The sequence below is a fragment of the Peromyscus eremicus genome, chromosome 8b (assembly GCF_949786415.1).
Source record: "Peromyscus eremicus chromosome 8b, PerEre_H2_v1, whole genome shotgun sequence".
In the NCBI taxonomy this organism is placed as follows: domain Eukaryota; kingdom Metazoa; phylum Chordata; class Mammalia; order Rodentia; family Cricetidae; genus Peromyscus; species Peromyscus eremicus.
The window spans coordinates 56774739-56795777 of NC_081424.1; the positions used below are offsets into that span (position 1 = coordinate 56774739).

General features: G+C 40.7%; 1 protein-coding gene across 3 annotated transcripts in view; it reads right to left on the reverse strand.

Moving 5' to 3' along the window:
* Positions 1–21039, reverse strand: part of Prkn (parkin RBR E3 ubiquitin protein ligase) — a 1191501-nt gene that overhangs the window by 959805 nt on the left and 210657 nt on the right. For all 3 annotated transcript variants that reach the window (XM_059272846.1, XM_059272847.1, XM_059272845.1), the window contains exon 2: positions 12563–12726. In XM_059272846.1, the coding sequence (XP_059128829.1) occupies positions 12563–12726 (164 nt within the window). The remainder of the gene's footprint in view (positions 1–12562; positions 12727–21039) is intronic.

A 21039-nucleotide genomic window follows, 5' to 3' on the forward strand; every position in this document is an offset into this window, starting at 1 on the left:
ATATACATATATATCTATAGCCATATATGTATGTAACAACAATTAATTTAAAAAGGAATCATGAATTTCAAAAAGAGAAAGGGGGCATATGGAAGGTTTGGATAGAGAAAGGGAAAGGGGGAAATAAAGTAATTAAAATCTCAAAAGTAAAAGAATAAAAAAATGTTCAAGGTAAAAAAAAAAAAGAATGCAGTAGAAGCTGAGCAACTGAAAGCAAGGTTTCTGTCATCAATGTGAAAAACCATTTAATGAGAGGTACAACATGCTGTACAAGCAGATCTCAGTCCACTGGGTTTGATTTGGTTACTTCTTTTTTGCTTTTCTAGTATCTGCAAAACACTATCAATAAAACTCACTCATTCAAAGAGATAGTCTGATTGTTTGTTAAAAATCTTCTATCAATATCTTTTTTAAAGAACAAACAAATTAGCTAGATATGGTGGTGTATGCCTTTAATCCCAGCACTCCTCTCAAGGGAGGTAGAGGCAGGTGGATCTCTGTGAGTTTGAGGACAACCTTGTCTACATAGTGAATTTCAGGACAACCAGAGCTCAAAAAAAAAAAAAAAAAAAAACCAAACAAACAAAAAAAAGAAAGAACAAACAAAATAAAAATTGTCCAAAAAAAAATCCCAAATGACGTGATACTTTAAAACAGAGCATAATTGTGATCTACTGTGGTGCCCTCCACCTGAGGCAAGGGTTAAACATACAAAGTCAAACAGCAACCCTGAACATAACAGGCAGAGAACAGTTATAAGACCAGGCCTCATGTAGCTCAGGCTGGCCTAGAACTCACTATGTAGGTGAGGTTGACTTTGAACTCTGATCCTCCCACCTCCACCTCCCAAGTGGTAGAGTTACATGTGTATCACTAAACCTAGAAATTTTATTATATATATTTCATATTCATAATATCATACCTCTAAGTAGGGATTTTGATCAAATAAAGACTTACAAATGACTGGTGAATGTACTACTATTTTCAAAAGGCAGCACTCATTTTTGTCTCAAATTTTATATACTCAAAATATTTTTGTAACTTTCAATGATAGTTTTTAAGAAAGTAAAGTATATTATAGGTATATTTTCCCTTGTCATTATTCTTTTAACATCTCAGATACCCCCCAATGTGAAATAAAACATTTTTACTTAATTTACTACCAGTACCAGGATTGAATAAACAATATACAATTGTGTGTAGATGTGTGTGTGTATGTGTGCGTGTGTGTGTGTGTGTGTGCAAACATATGTGAGACAAAATTTAAGGCAAAAGATAGACATGAAATCAAGAACACTACATGAGATTATACAAGAAAAATTCATAAAGATTGATATTTATGGCTCCAACATTTCCATTTAAGCACTCAAAACAAACGTAAGTAAAGTTACTAACTTAATCTGGAAAGCAAGAGTCACACATTTAGTCAACTACAGAATGACAGATTATGTAAATTTAGCATCTCCATTTAATCATTTCAGTAGGCCTGAGAATGTAATTTCTGTTCAGGTTGCCTCCTCTTGCCCTCTATTTTACATTTGAATGACTCACAAACTCCTAGGAGCAATCTTAAATTATTGTGTGCCCCTTGTTAAACGGATTTTGAACAGTAAGTACTCTTGTAAAACTATGTCCCATATAAAATGGCACACATGGTACATTCTAGAATGCCAACTTCTTAGGATGGGACACACTCTTTTCTTATAATAACAGCTTGTCATATGATTTGAATCAAAGAAGTTTCCACAGATACCCTATAAAATGCTATTCTGAGGTTAGCTCGTGTGGAGGAGTAGGTAATTTGGCATGAGTAAATCTTTTCCCTTTTCTGAATGTTTTATAACAGAATAAATTATGGGATAAATCAATAACAAAAGGTTTATTTTTTCCTTTGTGAATTACTCACCAAATTAGTGATAGCCCCACATTTGTATAAGCTAATGTTTCCTAGGTAAAATTTTATCCAGTTCTTAGAAGAACTCTTTAAAATGCAGGCATTAATGCTATCTCCATTCTGCAGAAGAAAAAAACCAAGTGAAGACTGAAGAATTCTAATGTCTGCCCATTCCAGACAGTCTGACTCATGGGTGATTCATATCTACTTCATTATAAGAGTATTAGAAAGTCTAGCAGAATTCTAACTAAATGATTTCATCCAGTACACCACATTCTAGAAGTTTTAACTTCTGTATTATATACTGCAATAAGTGTAGGTTGGATGACATCATACAACTTGACAAAGAAAAAAATATGTAAGGTTCTTAGGTTTTTGTGAGAACTGCATGATTACCAATGTTGCTCAAATGAGCACTGACTCTGAGGATTAGGAACTGTATATTGTGGAAGCTGAGACAATCTCCTTCAGTAGTTTATGAAGTTGTTAGCGTCCAAGTTCTAAATGACAATGGAAATATCTTAGAAAGGTTTTGTTTTTATTTCTCTCCTTCAGAGCAATGTTTTGATGAATTATGCATAGATGGAACACAAACAAACATCCAATTCCCTTTGAAAAACTTAAGGGTGTAAAAATGAACAGAAAACATCCTCAGTAAGGCCTATATTAAGCTTTCAAATGGTGCATCTTTGAAACTGAGTTTGAGGGTGTTCCAAAACACAAACTTCAGTGGTCCTTGCTGTCCTCATTTCTCCCTCTTATGTCGAAATGTTTTATTAACTTAAAGAGTGGAACTCTGGGCCATAATTGGACTGCATAGTAAGAATGATACTTGAGAAGGCAAACCAGCCAGGATCAGTGATAGGAAGCTTTCCATGGAAAAATACCACAGTGAAATGAACTTCCCATATACCTGCAAAAGCCAGAGCTTCTTCCCAAGAGCCACTTCCTGAACAAGCATGTCTGGGAGAAAATGTGTACATATAACAGGGTGACATATGTGGGTTTTTAGAGTTATCTACACAGAGGTTTCACAGCACATCAGGAATCCTCCATGGTTTTCTTCCATTTGAAGGAGTCTCTGTCCTGTTTTAGCACAGGGCCGAGAAAAACAGCACACCCTTCTAGGCTTTACAGAGGTTGCCATGGCAACAGTCATTTATCTAATGTTGATTTTTGTTAACTGAGTTTCTCCTGCTAGATAATGTATGCAGATTGTACTCTTACTGACAGTAAACATAGTTCTTAATAAAACAAAGTGAGTGAGCACAGCACATTCAGACAGCTAAGCAACCCCTGCCCACCAACTCCCACTTAATTCTGTTTTCTGGACACCTCTAAGGTTAAGACGGCATTATCTTAATTTTGACATCTAACCTATATCTAAAGAATGAAAATGTACAGTAAATACTGTTAACTAACTAAAGCTTTCACTCAAGACCGTTAAAAAGATGACAGCTGTAAACTTAAATCTCATCATGAGCTTCCAGAGAGCTTTCTCATGGACACATTTTTGCTGTTCTCTGACAACATTATCTGGCTTGTTAACATTTCCTGGTAAAAAGCAAGAAGGAAAAGGGAGAATGTGGATCAAGAATCTTCTGGTTCCTAATACTGCTAGAGGCCCAGGCACCAACTCTTGTTCCTTGTATTCCCGTTTAAGACTGGACTAAACACAATCTCTAACAATACTGAGACAAGGTGAGGGACTATAAGTGCATTGCAAGACACGGAGACAACAGAACACGGGATCTAAAACTAGGACACTGTGAACAGTCCTGGCTGTGATTCCCTTCCATTCACAGGCTTCCTGTGGGACAGATGTGTGCATTACACACTCTAATCGAGGCATCCTATGTGGAGCTTCAAGCTAGCTGCTCCTGAGCTTGTCTCCCTCACGTGTCACAGCATTTGAATTTGAGCTCCATGTGGACAATGAAAATGTGAGTCTGGTAAGTCACGGACTTGGGATTTTCAGCCACTTACAAGCTAAGAGAATCTCAACTCTTACATTTTTTTCTTCCAGTAATTGCTTATCTGTGGCAGTTCTTAAAGATGTTTTACATGTCGACAAGGGAAAAGAAATGTTGAGAATTCCTTTCAAAAGAAAATAATATTTCTGCAGGTCTGAATTATACAATGAGGCAAGTGATCTACAGCTTCTATGTTACTGCCACAAACTGTACAATCACCTGAACATTGATGAGGTAGAGTACTCCTGAAGTCAGCACCTGCTATGTACAGACTCCCCTCTATCATTCTAGACTCTGCCACTGAGATGCACCAATCAGCTCCTCCAGTACCAGCTTGAATGCATGTGGACCTTAGGCACGAAGAGGCTAGCAATCTATTCCACTAGCAAAACAACCCGCAGGAAAGATTCCTGCACAAGTCCTATAGTAACTGAGATTTAGTTACACAACTGTAAGCATGTATGTGTACACAGAAACTGTCTGGCTGTTCTCTGGATAAAATGGCATTTAACCTGGCTTTGTTCTATTATATAATCACAGGAGAAATGTATTATATCAGACACTTACACTGTCATTTGCAGAATTTTCTCACATACAAACAATAATTCATGGTGGAAATGCATTCAACACTAAATTTATCTCACTTGCTGCCTTGTATTCAATAGAGAAAGTGGAACAATTTAAACTAAATTTAGTTTACAAATGAAATAATTTCACCCTAAATTCTATTACCTTAATGCATGTTATCAATAAAAGGAGAGCATTTTTAAATGAATGTTTTCTGTAAACAAACAACAATGGTTATATGAAGTGCTCATTTATTTCCTAACATTGTAGTACAAGCGTCTCAATTGAATTTGGAAAATATGCTCACCCGAGTACCCTACAGTCAAGAACTCTTTACTTCTTATTTAGGTGAAATCCTTGGCGAAGGTTCTGTAAGTGAACACTAATCATGGGTATTTAGACCTGTGAGACATAAAGATTCTGCCTGAGCACTTAGCCTCCCTTGCTGCTAGGCTGCAGTAGACTGGTTGGCTGGGTTTCTGGGCTACTGGGTGGCTTCCTTCCTGACCCTTTAGACAAAGATCAGGACCTTATTGATGCTTTCTTTTCTTCTCACCTATTGGCATTTCTGAGCTGACAACTTCAGCAGTCCCAGTTCTGTGATAATGCGATAAAGGAAAATCCAGGAACTTACCCCTGCACTTGCCTCTGGGTCTGCAGCAGGAACTCACCCCTGCACTTGTCTCTGGGTCTGCGGCAGGAACTCATCCCTGCACTTGTCTCTGGTTCTGCAGTAGGAACTCACCCCTGCACTTGTCTCTGGGTCTGCGGCAGGAACTCATCCCTGCACTTGTCTCTGGGTCTGCGGCAGGAACTCATGCCTGCACTTGTCTCTGGGTCTGCGGCAGGAACTCACCCCTGCACTTGTCTCTGGGTCTGCGGCAGAAACTCATCCCTGCACTTGTCTCTGGGTCTGTGGCAGGAACTCACCCCTGCACTTGTCTCTGGTTCTGCAGTAGGAACTCACCCTTGCACTTGTCTCTGGGTCTGCAGCAGGAACTCACCCCTGCACTTGTCTCTGGGTCTGCAGCAGGAACTCACCCCTGCACTTGTCTCTGGGTCTACAGCAGGAACTCACCCCTGCACTTGTCTCTGGGTCTGCAGCAGGAACTCACCCCTGCACTTGTCTCTGGGTCTGCAGCAGGAACTCACCCCTGCACTTGTCCCTGGGTCTGCGGCAGGAACTCACCCCTGCACTTGTCTCTGGGTCTACAGCAGGAACTCACCCCTGCACATGTCTCTGGTTCTGCAGTAGGAACTCACCCCTGCACTTGTCTCTGGGTCTGCGGCAGGAACTCACCCCTGCACTTGTCTCTGGTTCTGCAGTAGGAACTCACCCCTGCACTTGTCTCTGGGTCTGCAGCAGGAACTCATCCCTGCACTTGTCTCTGGGTCTGCAGCAGGAACTTGGTCAGTGGTATTCCTGCCTACTTTTCAAAATGCTGCTGCATTGCATCATATGTAATACACGGGCTTCTTGGGCTGCTGAGTGGGGGTAGGGTATGCAGGAGAAGCACCAGCTTCTCAGGAAGAGAACTCTCAAGGGTCCTCTGGGATTTGTGTACATGTCTCGGTTTTGTTTCTGCTGTGTGTGTGCATTTTTTCTATTTTCCTTTACATTTCTAAAGCTCTAAAAAGCCTTGCCAGTATAGTACCATGGTCACCTTCAAACAGCGCTTCTCATTGTGATTGGTGGCTGTGTTCTCTAGGACCTGGAATTCTATGATTATTTTTTAATGTTGTAATATGTTATATATTAGCCTTATTTTCACCAGTTTATATTTTTATTGTTAAAATTATCATGAGACTTCAGTATTAAGCTATTATTTCCCAAAGTACCTGGGATGAGGCTTCTCATAATACTTTCCTCCTCAAGCAAACTGAGGCTGTAAAACCTGAGGTACATTGCCTAGAACCTCAATTTTCCAGGAACAATTCATGAACAAGCTGTTCGTTCTGGGATAATTTTGATAGAACCTCTTTTCATCCTCAAAGTACCATATGTTTACATAGACTGTGTCACTAAAATTACAAAAAGAAAGGAAATAAAAGATGGACAAGTCTAGCAGGTTCATATACCCTGTGCTACCCACTTTCTCTTCAGCACATATACCCTCGTGATGCCCATCTTCTCATCAGTACATATACCCTGTGCTGCCCATCTTCTCATCAGTACATATACTCTGTGCTGCCCATCTTCTCATCAGTACATATACCCTCCTGATGCCCACCTTTGCATTAGTACATATGCATTATGCCCACTTTCCCATCAGTGTGTCATGTGTGGTTAGTGTTCACTTGTGGAAGCTTCAAGTACCTTATATACATACAACAGCCACTTGCTCCCCTCAACAGAATGTCTCACTTCACATTCTACAGCTTACACTGTAGAAGACAAAGAGTAACTTCATAATCATGACCAAATAGCCACAAACATAGTCTAGAATTGTGCAAGAATATCAACGCATACTAAAATCCCACCAACTGGACATTTAAATGAAAAAGTACCCACAGCATGCAATGTGCCAGTTCTTTTTTTTTCTTTATTAAGAAGTTTTTTATTCATTTTACATACCAACTACAGATCCCCTTTTCTTCCCTCTTCCTGCTCACCCCACCCCCAGGTATGTGCCCCAAACCACCCCCAATTCCCTCCTCTGAAAAGGCAAGGCTTCCCATGGGGAGTCAGCCAAGCCTAGTACATTCAGTTAAGACAGATCCAAGCCCCTCCCTCTGCATCAAGGCTGTGCCAGGTGTCCCACCATAGGTAATGGGCTCCAAAAGGCCAGGTAATGAATGTGCCAGCTCTTTACTTTGAAGCTCTAATATGAACATAGTTTTCTATTGTTTCAAAATTGAAATCACTAATTTAATAAAAAATTCCATAAATATCAAGGGTTTTTTTTATTTTTCAGTGTACTCAGGTATACTAGCAAAACATACCACAATCTGAATAAAAGAAACAAAATGAAAATAAAAACATTGGGGGATTGTAAGTGATCATGTGGTTACTACCTTTTTAAAAAAAAACAAACACTAACTAAAACCACAAACAAGAAGAACCATAGATGTATATTTTTATGGTTCTCTTTCTTTAAAATTATTATACACAAGCCAGGCTGGCTGCGCACACCTCTAATCTCAGCACCTGAGAGGCTGAAGCAGACAGCAGATGGAGGATCTCTGAGAGAGAGGTGTCAGAGACCAAACATGGACCATGGAAAAGTACTAGCTAAGCCAGAGAACAAGCCCCTACCCTAAACCAAAGATAAAGAACAGGTCAGGCAGGTCAGGTAGCATAGCAACAGAACAATGGGCCTTGACCAGTGACCTTACCACCTAGCAGCCTCAAGACTTGCACGACTTGCACGAAGCCCTTCACCTGCACGTCCCCCTTCACCTGCACGTATGGCACGTTGTGCACCCCTTCCCTCCTTCCTGCCCCCTCCTATGCTATATAAGCCTTGCTGAGGAGAATAAAATTTGCAGCTTGATCAGAACACACTGTCTTGCTGTCTTCTCTCATGTCTCCCCCATCCCTCTCATTCTCTCCCACAGGTGGGTTGCCCCCGTTGACACCCCGCTGGCCGGGGCAGAGAGGTAGATAGAGGCCTGGTTTATACATAGTAAGTTCTGGGACAGCCATGGCTACATAATAGAGAGACATTGTCTCAAAAAGACCAAAAATTATAACCAATATGTGTTAATTCTATAGTCAAAAAAGATAATAAAAATAATAAAAAGGAAATGATAATGTTGGCAAAGATTAAAGTGCCTTAAGAAAACAGCAGTTCTCAAGAATTCACTTTAACAACAGTTACATAAATTAGAAATGATTCTAATTTATGATTTAGAACTACGTAGTTTAATTAGAGACATGATGAAAATGTCTCATAATGTCCCCAGTAGTCACAGGTAAATTTTATTGACAATTACAGTAGCATCAATTCTTCCAATCACTATACATGCTTTACCTCATCAGTTAAAGCCAGTGACAACTAGTTACAGCTTTTGAAATACATGCAGTGTCCATCAGAAAAAACACTGCTACTTAAATAATTTTCCTTTTGGGGTATTATTATTAAAATCTAAACATCCCTGTTCTCAGTTCAGATCTGTTGACAGCATAAAATGCTGAAGGTTAATAATAAAAAGATATACTTTTGTATTTACTACAAGAATTCATATAAAGTAATAGTCTCCAAGTGTGTGTGCATGCATGTGAGTGTGTGTGTGTGTGTCTGTGTATGTGTGTGTGTGTGTGTGTGTGTGTGTGTGCGTTTTAGACATAAAGTATTGTTCCAAGAAATTTATGAACATTTGGGTGAATCCTACAAAACAACGAATTCCTATGTGTGGTGGTTTGAATAAGAATGACCTCCATGGGCTTGAATGCTTGGTCATCACTATTTAAAAGGATTAGGAGGTGTGGCCTTGTTGGAGTAGGTGTGGCTTTGTTGGAGGAAGTGTGTCACTTGGGCTGGGCTTTTGAGTTTCAGAAGGCCCATTCCAAGCTCAGAGGCTCTCTCTTCCTGTTGCCCGTGGATACGGATGTGGAACTCACAACTTCTCCAGCACCATGTCTGCCTGCACACTGCCATGCTCCCTTCCATGATGAAAATGGACTGAAGCTCTGAAATTGTAAGCAAGTCCCAATTAAAGGCTTTCCTTTACAGGAATTGTTGTGGTCATAGTGTCTATTCACAGCAATAGAACACTGACTAAGACTATATGTAAATGAAGAGTTCTATTTATTTTGTGTATGTGCTGAAAGTTAAATGCATCATTACAGAGAGAATACAAATGAAATAACTTCCCTATTAACCATATTTAAACATATATCTCATGTTTTGGCTATGATGGTTAATTTTGTGTCAACATGAGGAGCTTAGGGCACCTGGACTGGTCAGAGCTTATTCTGGGTGTGCCTTGTGTTTCTGAACGACATCTATGTTTGGCTTGATGGACTGAGTAAGCAGACTGCCCTCCAGTGTGAGAAGCCCTTATCTATCTGCTGAGCATCTTCTTATGTAATTCCTCTTCCTGCCTTTTCGCAAGGATATGGTTCTCTTTCTTGTCTTCAGACTTGAAATGAAATGTTGGCTCTCCCCGGGCTAAGCCTTCAACTAGAGCTGTGCCACTGGCTCCTGTGTATTGGACTAGAGCAACGCTAGACAGCAGATCTGGGGACTTCCCAGCCTCCTTAATAACAAGAGTCAACTTCTTATATTAAAGTGCTATAAATACATACATTGTTAATACATATCTGATATATGTAAAATACTAATACTGACTAATACTCTGGCTAACCCTCTGCTGATATATAATAGCAAAGCATTTAGTATAAATGCAATTAATTCTGCTCCAGAATCTAAATAGAGACCAAAGTCTCTATCATTTCAGCAGTTAATACAACTGTAAAGGTTACAGTTTGGGATATAAACAACTATACTAGAATTCATTTTCTTTGTATAATTTTTAATAATAAATTTACAATTATAAAGGGTGATTTGAGGAATTTTCATGGGTAGCTAGATCTGGCTGAGTAGAGAGGAGTGGCCTGTGATTCAAGTAGGTTTTGAGTACTCTGTTGCAAGAGCTGACAGGGAATCTTTGCAAAGAAAACAATAGGCCTTTTTTGTTTGTTATTGTATGTAAATAGTTCACATACACATGCAATACGGTACAGCAAGATACATTGTTATCCCTGCCTCCTCTCTAACTTATTCTACATGGACTGATTGTGATTTCTCATGGGAGTCTTACATTGAGATGACCTAAATTCACAAGTGAGTGTTGAAGACAGCAATCAGGATACCAGCACTGTTAACACTGGCACATATCTGTGCAGTGTTTGTATATGTGAGATCTTTATGGAAACAAACTCATTCCTTTTGTACAAAGTTGCAGCAAGATTTGGTCTCTTATTATTTCTGTGTTTAAAATGAGCATTCTGAGAACAGAATCCAAATTCTCTAAATGTGTGTATAGTATATGTAAAAATCAATTTGCCTTAATTTGTTACATTAAAAACTAGACACAATCTAATTATTTAAGAGGTAGATGAAGATAAAGACACTGTTAGAATACCATACATATACTTGGCATGGTATTATGTTAAGTGAAATAATCTTAATGAATGTAAAACTGGTTCATATATATTATATCTCTGTAGAAGTCAGCTATACATAAAGTCAGGGACTAGCACATCTGGTACAACATGACAGATATCACTTCTCTGAGAACTCTCCAGGTGGGTCTGCTTCCTTTTGGTGACAGGCTGAGCTGAGCACATTATGTACCCCTTTGTCACACTCCTTGGCATCACCTGTTTCCTTACCAGAACCTTCCCTTTTGGACCTTGTACTTCTCATCTAAAACATTACATTCTAACTCTTTACTTTTATGAAGTTCCCATTGCTTATAACAGGAAAGTTAGAAAAAAACTGTCTGTGTGTATGATGTATATGTGCACGCACACATTCCCATGTGAGTGTGTGCATTTGCATATATCACAGCACACATGTGAGGTCAAAGAACAGCCTCATAGGCCAGTCCTCACCTTCACCTTGAGAGGCTGATCTATGAGCCATTGCTAATGATTTTACCATATGTGGTTCTCCGAGCCAGTTTGATCTTGTGCTCTTTTAGTTCACTACAGCCCTCACCAGGTAAGGAGCAGACTCCATAAAGTTGAACTGAGCTGTGCCTTTTCATCCAATCCCCTGAGAAGCCCCAAACACTGGTGGTTCAAAAAATGTTAATCAAAATAAGACTCTTAAATCAGTCCTCTGCAACAATTAGTCTTCCTGAATAAGAAACAGCTAACTTTTACACTTGTCACACTACCTGGTACAGGAGCAGACTTTAGAATCTAAATGGTCTCAAAATAAACTTTATTTGGATTCAAGAAGCAGTTTTAAAACCATTTATTTGTGAAGGAAGCAATCTTAGGTGTAGAAGTTGGCAGGTACAACGAAAAGCTTTTTAGTTGACTGAAATAAAAAAAATCAAAACACTTTTTAGCACAGGCACTTCCCTCATGAAAACAAATCGCCTGAGAGCAAAGCACAGCAGTTTCTGCACAATGAGTGTGAGTCCCACCACCATCAGCCAGAGCAGGAGAATGGCAGAAGTGATTTGCATTTCTATAGTTTCTTTGTATACCCACATTCCAAAAGCATTTCACAAAGGCAGCAAATACCTTGGCCCACCAGAGGACTGACTGGACTGGGTAGTCTGAGGCCTGAGTACAACACTGATCCCCACCCAGCTGTGAACAGGCGCACAATCACACTGTATGCAGAGAGAACTTGCTTTTCTCCTCCTCTAATCACTGCCCTAGATGTGGCTCATATCTGCTGACCTTCGCAACACACCACTCACTGTTCTCCCATTCTAGGTGATGGGCCTGCTCATCAACTGCTAGCCTGTCCCTTACATGCCTACATGAAGAAGGGGTTTCCACGGCACAGCAGGAGCCAGATACCCAGGAAACAACAGGCAGGAAAGCAGATCCCCAGTCTACTCAGTGCTGTGTCAGGTGCAAAAGCCAGGGGCGACTTCACCTCGGTCTGGATGTACAAAGATGGCCTTTTGCTGTGCAATCCTGATGCTGCCCAATGGGCTTCTCAGAGCTCTGCATATGGGGCCCTGGGCCAGCACCTGCTGTAGCCCAAGCAGCAGCTGTGACTGTCCTCCAGGGGTCACAGTCGGGTTATAAATCCCTCACGGAGCATGGGCTGAGCAGCCTGATTGGGAACAATTTGTTTGAATCCTTCTTCATTAAGATTCAAATGGAATAAGGAAGGTAAAAATTGAACAGACACAGAAATTGTGCCTTGCTGCTCCTGCAGCCAGTAAACATTTATTCACTAAGCCAAGCTCCGAGCTTCTCTTTCCCTCTCTCACCACACTCACACTTGTTCCTCCAGTCCTTCCTGCTTGCTGTTCTAATGCATAATTAAGAAGGTCAGAATTAATGAAGCACTGTGGAGTAAAGTTCAAGGAATCCCCAGGCACTATTTATTCTATTAGAGCTCAGGCCTGAATGTCAGATTGGCAGCGTAAGCTGCATGGGCAATGGCCCCTGCTGCATCCCAGGAACCATGCACCCAGGGAGACTCACCTGCACTGTCAGGTCATTCTGAAGCTCCTTCCCAGCAAAAATCACATGCAGCTGGTCAGCTGGAACCCCCTGTCGCTTAGCAACCACTTCCTTGAGCTGGAAGATGCTGGTGTCAGAATCGACCTCCACTGGGAAACCATGGCTGGAGTTGAACCTGACAAACACTAAAGAGAGGCAGAGAGAGAAGAAAGAGCATCACTCCAAGCCCTCAGTGGCCAGTGAAATGTCTCTGAAGACGCGGGGCCCCTCACCTGCCCTCCAGTGAATGGCATATATTTTCTCTCATTTATAACAGAGAACTTTATACCATAGAGCAGTAGTTAGAAAAATTGTTTTCCCAAGGTGCTTCCCGTTCATACACTAGTCAGTGACCTGCAAACCAAGACTGCCCTGGGCCTTTGACAATCATCCTCCAAAACAGAGGGAGTCAGTGGAATGCTTGCTTGATTGGAATCCTGAGATTCCCACGAGTTTATAGAATATTCTGCTCCGACAGATTGAACAAACACTCCCTCCACAGGGCCCTCTGCATAAAAATCAAAGGCAGCATGTTGATATTCCAGAAAGAAATGGAGGAAATGGAAGCCACAGTGTAGATGAGTGAAGAGAGCCTGGGACCCCCTGATAGGGCTCTGGGCTCTGGGTAAGCGTTTGGGGCTCCAGGCTCTATGAAGTAGTTCTGAACTCTGTTAAATGGTTGTAGGCTCTAGGTAAGGACTCTGGGCCCTGTGTCAAGATTTTGTACTCTGTGCATAAAGATTTTGGCTCACAGGTCTCAGTGATTTCTAGAGAAATCTTAAAGTAACTTCATCTCTGCTGTTGGAACCACTCTCTTCATTAGACCCTGGCTAGAAGCCACAGCCTTCCCCACACTGTCTTCTCACTGACGGTCAAATCATCTCCGGCACTTCTCACATCTACCTGCCCTTTCCAGGCGCAAACCCTTTCCCCACTACTCCACGGTAGGTTCTCATTAAACACTTCCCACAGTCTTGTGCTGGGTGTGGAGGTGCATGCCTTTAATCTCAACTCTCCAAAGCAGAGGCAGCTAGATCTCTGTGAGTTCTCAGCCAGCCAGGTTTAAATAGCAAGTTCCAGGATAGCCTAAGCTACATAGAGAGTCCCTGTCTGAAATGAAAACATAAACAAACAAACAAAATACTTTCTAGATCCTTGCATTTAGCTTCTCAACTGTTTGGGGTTTTTTGTTTTGTTTTGTTTGTTTGTTTGTTTGTTTGTTTTTGTTTTTTTTTAGTTTTATAGTATATTCTTTTGTTTTTAATTCAGAACTTTCTTCAAAATTAGCATACAATGTTTTTAAAAACTGGTGTGAGACAGAGATAGGATCTTTCCAGTCAACTTTAGGACAGGAACCTCAGTTCTCATCCTTGCCTGGTCTGTCCTGGCTGAAGGCCAGAAGCCACACGTGTTTGGGGGCTCTGGTTCCTGGCCTGCTTTCTTATTATCGTTCTTCTTCTTCTACACAGTTGCCTGAAGACCATATGTGAGCATATGAACAAAACTCCAGTTCAGACATCTGGATGGAAGGGCACAAGGACATCCTGTGGCTAGGCAAGCTGGAATAACTGCCCTACCCTTCTGTCTCAACCCAGAAAAGTCATATTACCCCTTTCTGGGGATCCCTGTTGGCAACACATTTCTTGGGACTGTCTCCAGTTCTCCAGTTCCTCTCCTTGTGTAACAGAACAAGACCGTGCAGAGGTTCTTCCATATTAGACTCTTGCTGAGGCCATTTTGAGTTTAACTAAGAATGTGACCTCCCTGATAGAGAATCCCATTGAAAACTTCCCAACTCTATCCTAGAAACCTGAGGTCAAGGTACCACAGCTTATGCAAACCTCCTCTCCAGCTAAATGCTTATCACAGTAGCTTCTGTTAAACCGCTTGTTTGCACAAAATCTCCCCCTGCAGCTGCCAAGAGGGATACCAGGATGTGGTTTCTGCCTTTAAAAGCCCCTTGGTCTAAATGCTCAGGGGTACACTTGGGTCCTGAATACCTTAGTATAGTCCAGCCAGCTAGAATAAAGCCTTTCCATTGTCTATATGCTGTGTCTGAATGGTCACCTCGGGTGAGCTCCTGGTAACATTTGTGCCCTCTCTCTTAATCTCTTTCCTGTGAACCTAACATAAACTCCAGTCAAGGGCCGACTTTCCTGTTGTCATGGCATTCACTCTTAGGTTCTCATGACAAAGGTCCTGGAGCCTGGCCCAGGGTGGCTTTGCTGGTTGTTTTCTTTAGGAAGAAGCTATAGCCACCTGGAGGGAGAAGGCCTCTATACTATCAAGGACTGGCTTCTCAAGGATCAATATTATTATTATTATTATTATTATTATTATTATTATTATTATTTAACAAAGCGTGTTTTAATTGATTTCCCTCTCCCCTGACTCCCCCATTCTCCTTTCTGCTTTCACAGCTCATGGTCCTATTGTTCTCTGGCTTCCTCAAAAGCTCTTTTTTTCTTCACTTGGTGTCTTTTCTAATATTTTAGGCTTTCTCCACATTTACACTCATTTATATGTATAAATGTATACGTTACACGCTAGGATCTACATTTGGGGGAAGACTATGTGCTTTCTATCTGATTTTGGGTCACCTCACTTAATAGAATACTTTACAAATCCATCCATTTTCCTGCAAATTTCATTTTTCCTTATAGCTGAATAAAATTCCATTGTGTATGTAAGTCATACTTCCATTACCCATTTGTCCTTTGACAGGCACTGAAGCTGGTTCTCATTCTTTACTAGTGTGAATAAAGCAGCAATAACCACAGAAGTACAAGTTCCCCTATAGTAGCGTACAGAGTCTTGTGGCTCTGCCCAGGAGTGTAGGCCTGGGTTATATGATAGCTACGTTTTCACCAGATCCTTATTCATGCTCCTTCATGCTTGTCCCTTACAAAACACCCTATGCCATTCTGGAAAACAGGCCTTATCAACACTATGTTCTGATCTCTCAATCCACTCAAATCCTTTAGCATCTCACCCTGTCTGCTGGGAAGGAAAATCCAAGATCTCCCTTATACCTCATACGGCATAAATCAATGTTCCAGAATGTTCTGTTCCCACATGCATTCTGCTGAACCAAAGGGCTTCAAAAAACACATTGTGGAAATCTGTTATTAACCAGTCTCTTACATTTGCCTTCTATCCTCTACTCTTTCAATCGAATCCTGTCTACCTCTATGGTCCATTTCAAGGTAACCTCCTCCAAGAAGCTTCCTACTCAGGCCTCACCTGAAACTGCCTATTCAAGGTTTCAGAGGCAGACTTAGTCTGTCTCAGAACACTTGCCCCATCCCTCAAGGAAGCAGAATAGCACAGAGGTAAAAATGTATCCTTCAGAAGTAGGAAGACCTACAAAGAACTCTTGTCACTCCTCTGCTGTTTAGTAGACTAGAGACAAATATATCAACCTTCCCTCTTAAAGTCTCACATTCGTGAACCTGAAAAATAAACAGACATTAGATGATGTTACGTGACACACTAAACAATGTTCACAATGCTTCGATAGTATGCTTCAAGATTCATGGATAGCCATATAAGTCTCCACCACATTTAAGTGCGGCACTAGTACTGACTAGTTTTTAACTCAACTGTGAGATGATCGGCCTACTAATACTTAGAATAAAATAATAACTACAGTGCCAGTACTAACTAGGCACTTATATATGCCAGATGTGCAGCCTTCTCTAAGCCCTTGGTGATCTGGTCAGCTCAGTGGCACTATCCAGTAGAGCAGTACATGAAGCCCAGAGAACGGTCACTGCCTGCGGAAATCAGCTTCTTTGTCATAAAAATCAGAATAATATGCAGCTCATCCCAGTCAAAGAGTAGCTGCCCAGGACCTTATCAGAGGAAAAAGCATGCTCCTCTTTCTTGTGATGGAAAGGATTAACAACAGTAGTGTAAAAGCTTACTTCCTAATGTAATGCTGTTATTCCCTATACAGAAGAAAACTGGATAAGAAAGAAAAGGGGGAAATGGCTCCAGGGAAAGAGTTAAGTTCTGAGAACAAGGACAATGGTTATGAGACCCAGTGAAACAGAAACGAGAGAGCAGAAGTACAGAAGACAGAGTGGAAGACCTGGCATCTTTTAAATATCTAGAAAAGCTGAGGACTGGAAGAATAAGAAATTCATGAAAAATACTAAATATCGAGAAAATGTGGCAGCTCTCTCTCTCTCTCTCTCTCTCTCTCTCTCTCTCTCTCTCTCTCTCTCTCTCTCTCTGTGTGTGTGTGTCTGTCTCTCAGTGTGATTTCATTCCACATCTTTGAAAACACAGGTGAAGAAATAAAAATATATTGATAACTGTCATAAACGCATAACATCTCAGATCACTCAAAGATAACAATCCATCAGTTAAGTCACAGGACAGGGGCTACAAGGGACACGGTCAAGTTCTAAATGGTATTGTTTTTTCTACTGCTGTGAATACAGTTTTTAAAAAGACAACACCATGGAGTGATGTAGGAGGAAGCTGCTGGGAACTATATTAAAGGTACTGTAGAAATATATTAAAATCCCCAAGAGACTCTATGCCGACGTGTTTCCCAATGGTTCAAATCATGAAAATCCTACTGTAAATGCAAGACTTATAAAGAAAATGAAGGGGGAGAAAGTGAAATAATAATAATACTGTCAGAAATGAAACAACAAAAAATTGTATAATTTATTCAAATCATGTTTTATTAAGTGTTTATTGTTCTATAAATAGTCTTAACTTCACTTGGCATAAATCATGAAAATTATATACAAATGGATACTTTTGAATAGTAAGTCTGTGAAACAAATTGGTTTTACAATAAAAATATCACCAAAATCTATTGTAGGTATTCAGTCAGCTAAAATGCTTGCGTGGCTAAAGAGAAACATCTTTAAAAAGTGGACAGGTCAATAATCAAATGCCATGTGGAAATGCATCACATCCCATCTGTACAGCCCCTCAGCTCATCCATGATTCCTGAGTGGGGAGAAGCAGGGAGCCTCGGTGTTCCACCTCAGAGAAAGGAGGGATCTTTAGAACCAGTTAAACAGTGATCCCACTTCCAGCTCCTTCCTAATTTTATAATTTAGGACAAGTTGTCTGGCATCTCTGCTGCCTGTTATGCTCAAGGTCTGCCAATGGGATTAGGTACAACCTCCAGGGCCTGTTCTAGATTTACTGCAAGTGCATCTCAGAAGCAGATGAGTCCTTATTCCAAAAGCAGTTCCTTACTTGAGCTGTCTAGAGGAGCTAGGACTAATTTTAAAGCTGTATCCTGTTTGTGCTGAACTATGGCAGAGTGCATGGGATTTGAGTAAACAGTGGGCAAAGCAGACAGATTTCCTCAAGTCTCATCAGCTCGATGGACGCAAATCTTCTAAGAAAATATAGAAGGGAAATTTGGCTTGTCATCATTTTCTGAGATTTGATTATATATTAAAAGTTTGCAGTTTGCTTGTTTTTTTTTTTCTTTAGTGCACTGTTGCAGAGTAAGAAATAAGTGTCATTGGTGAGGTGGATTATCAATGATCACTTTCTTTGAGACATGGTCTCCTGTATAGTTCAGACTGGTCTTGAGCTCGCCATTCTCCACCTTAAGAGCTGGAAGATCCTCTTTTTTCTCCCTGTCATCTCTCACTAGCCTCCAGAAAACCTAGAGGATAAAGAAGGAAAAGGGAGTGGAGGGGGAGGACTTTTGGGAGGTGCCCAAATAGTCAGTGCCTTCAAGGCTTTCTCATTCACTAGCGTGGCCTGAGCAGTTATGATCTTACTTGATTCTGTCTGCCTCCCAAGCAGTATTCTACCTTGCACTGAGGATGGTAAAGTGACTTGGGTGACACTGACTCACCCTTCCTAGGAATGGATTCTACCTACTCTGCATAATTCCATCCTTCTTGTCCTTGCTTATGTGATTGGTTCAGCAGCATGTACAAATCAATCAGCACCTGGCTTTCATTCCCCAGATACTGGCTATGGAAGACTAATGGACAGGAAATGCAGGCTGTCAAAATTTGGTGAAGAACTTTTGAGGCCTGAGCATTTCAGCCAAAGCACTCAACTACCCAAGACAAAAAACTAACATCAGCATGTAAATAGGCTCTGTGCACCCACAAGGGCAAGGCCTGGCTTCTAGGGAGAGAGTGCCCTATTCTCTGTAGGACTTGAGCTCTAACTATACCCCAGTGAGTACCAAGAGCAAGTTCTGCTCCATTAGTTAAAATTGCCTGGGTATGTATTTCCAGCTTTCCCTTGGTGAGTCTTTCCTTCTCCTCCTTCAAGAATTATCTCTAAGCCTAGTAACTCTTGTTTGAAACAAGAAAATGAACAAACAAGCAAACAAACAAAAACACATGTTCATATCCTTTTTAGTTGCTATCCCATTTTTCTGAATGGGGAATTTTGTTGAGAATTACTTATATTTCTCTTCTCCATTTGAAAAAAAAATACATTGCTGCACAAACCCATTGTAGAAGACTGTTTGTAGTAAAGCAATGGTTTTAGTATTTTCAATCCATCATCCCTTTCCTTGTATCATACACACCCTTCAGAGACATTCCATATAGTCTGTTCCAAGGTTTTTTCCCTTGGCATCTGCCACTACATCTTCCTGGTCTTTCCCTGTAGCACAGGGTGACTTCTGTAATTTCATTTTCTGGTTTCTCTTCCTTTGGTGCACCTGAAGATCTTTGGAATATGCATGGGAGTTAGGGTGCTTTTTCTTTAGTATTTGTGTGTTGTCCCAATGGCTTCATCTAATACAGAGCTGTAACACAGCAGTAGCCATGGACCCCCATGCCTTTTGTTCAGACTTGCCAGATGGAACTCTAGACATCTGCATCTACTAGATCAAGGATGTTCAGCCAACACCTGAGGTGCAGTAAAATGATGCTGTCCTCTTTTTGAATATGGTTCCAGCACTTTGTATTATTGCCACTCTCTTTGATTGGTTACTGCATTTTGTTAATTACATCTATAACATATCTTGCACCTTCGAACTCTCACATTCATCATCAATGCGGACTGTTTCAGAGTGCTGCAAGGTCGCCTCTCTCGTCTCTGTGTCTGTCTCTGATTCACTGCCCACTGACCAGACAGAAAATGTTCTTCTTGGAATGTAAATCAAAACAAATGGCTCCCCTGCACCTACTCTCTCTTGGTTCTCCTCTACCCTGGGAGGAAAAGATTCCATCCTTACTCGGGTCACAAAGCCTCATGGTCAGCCTCTGGCAACCTCTCTAAGCTCCTGTAAACCATTCCTAAGCTTGGCCACCAGGCTCTATCCATAGACATTTATCAGCCTGGAAGCACTTAGTTTGTCCCAGTTCTGTTTTTTTTTTCCCTCCTCACACAGAAAGACTTTAGTATTAATAAAGTAAAACTGGTTTCAATCCTAATTGCTTACATTCATTCTTCAATAAAGTAAAGTAAAGGCACTTACATGGAACTCTGTTCTTATATTTTGTAATATACTTCCAGTGACAAAAATCTAGATTAAGAAATAATAACAAGGGGAATTGAGAGATGCTCAGCCATTAAGAGCACTGGTTACTCTTCCAGAGGACCCGAGTTCAATTCTCAGCACCCACATGGTGGCTCAAAACCATTTGTAACTCTAGTTCCAGGATATCTGATGCCCTTTTCTGGCCTCAGTGGTCACCAGGTATGCACACAGTACACAGGCATGCATGCAGGCAAAACACCCATATACATATAAATAATTGATTAATTAATCAAAAATAATAACAAGGAATATGTATGTGTAGTCATTTATACATGTATGCGTATTTATACATATAAGTCAACAAATCTACGTGAGGGAGCATAACTATAATATTATATATAGTATGTATCTGAATTTGTGATATCTTAGTCTAAGGAATAGTTATAAAGGAAAATACATATATATTTACATACATATGATTTATCCATGCATATTTACATATACTGTTTTATAAACTTAGATAAGTGAATTACCAGATTCATTACTATATTTGTGACAGGTCAAGACAGTGCAGAGGTTCTTCCATTTTGTATTAGTGCTGAGGCCATTTCAGGTTTAACTGGAATTTGATCTTCTTGATGGAGAATTCATGGGAAATTACCAAATTCTATTTTAGGAACCTAAGGTCCAGATGCCCCAGTCAGATGCCAGGATTCAGTTTTGTCTTCAAACACCCTATGCTCTAGACACTCACTCAGGACTACACTTGGGTCCTGAATACCTGAGTACAGTCCCAGCCAGCAGAAATAAGAACTTTCAATTGGCTATAAACTGTGTCTGAGTGGTCATCTCTGACAGGTTCCCCTTAACACTACAGCTTTCAGTCAGAAGCCAGGAACAGCCTATGTCACACTGGGCAGCAGATACAAAGGTAGAAAAGCCACAGTGCTGGGCTAAGTGAAGCAGGAGGCTGAGTCTAGGAGAGTTTGCTTCTCTCCTGAGAAGAGCAATCCCAAGGAAAAGA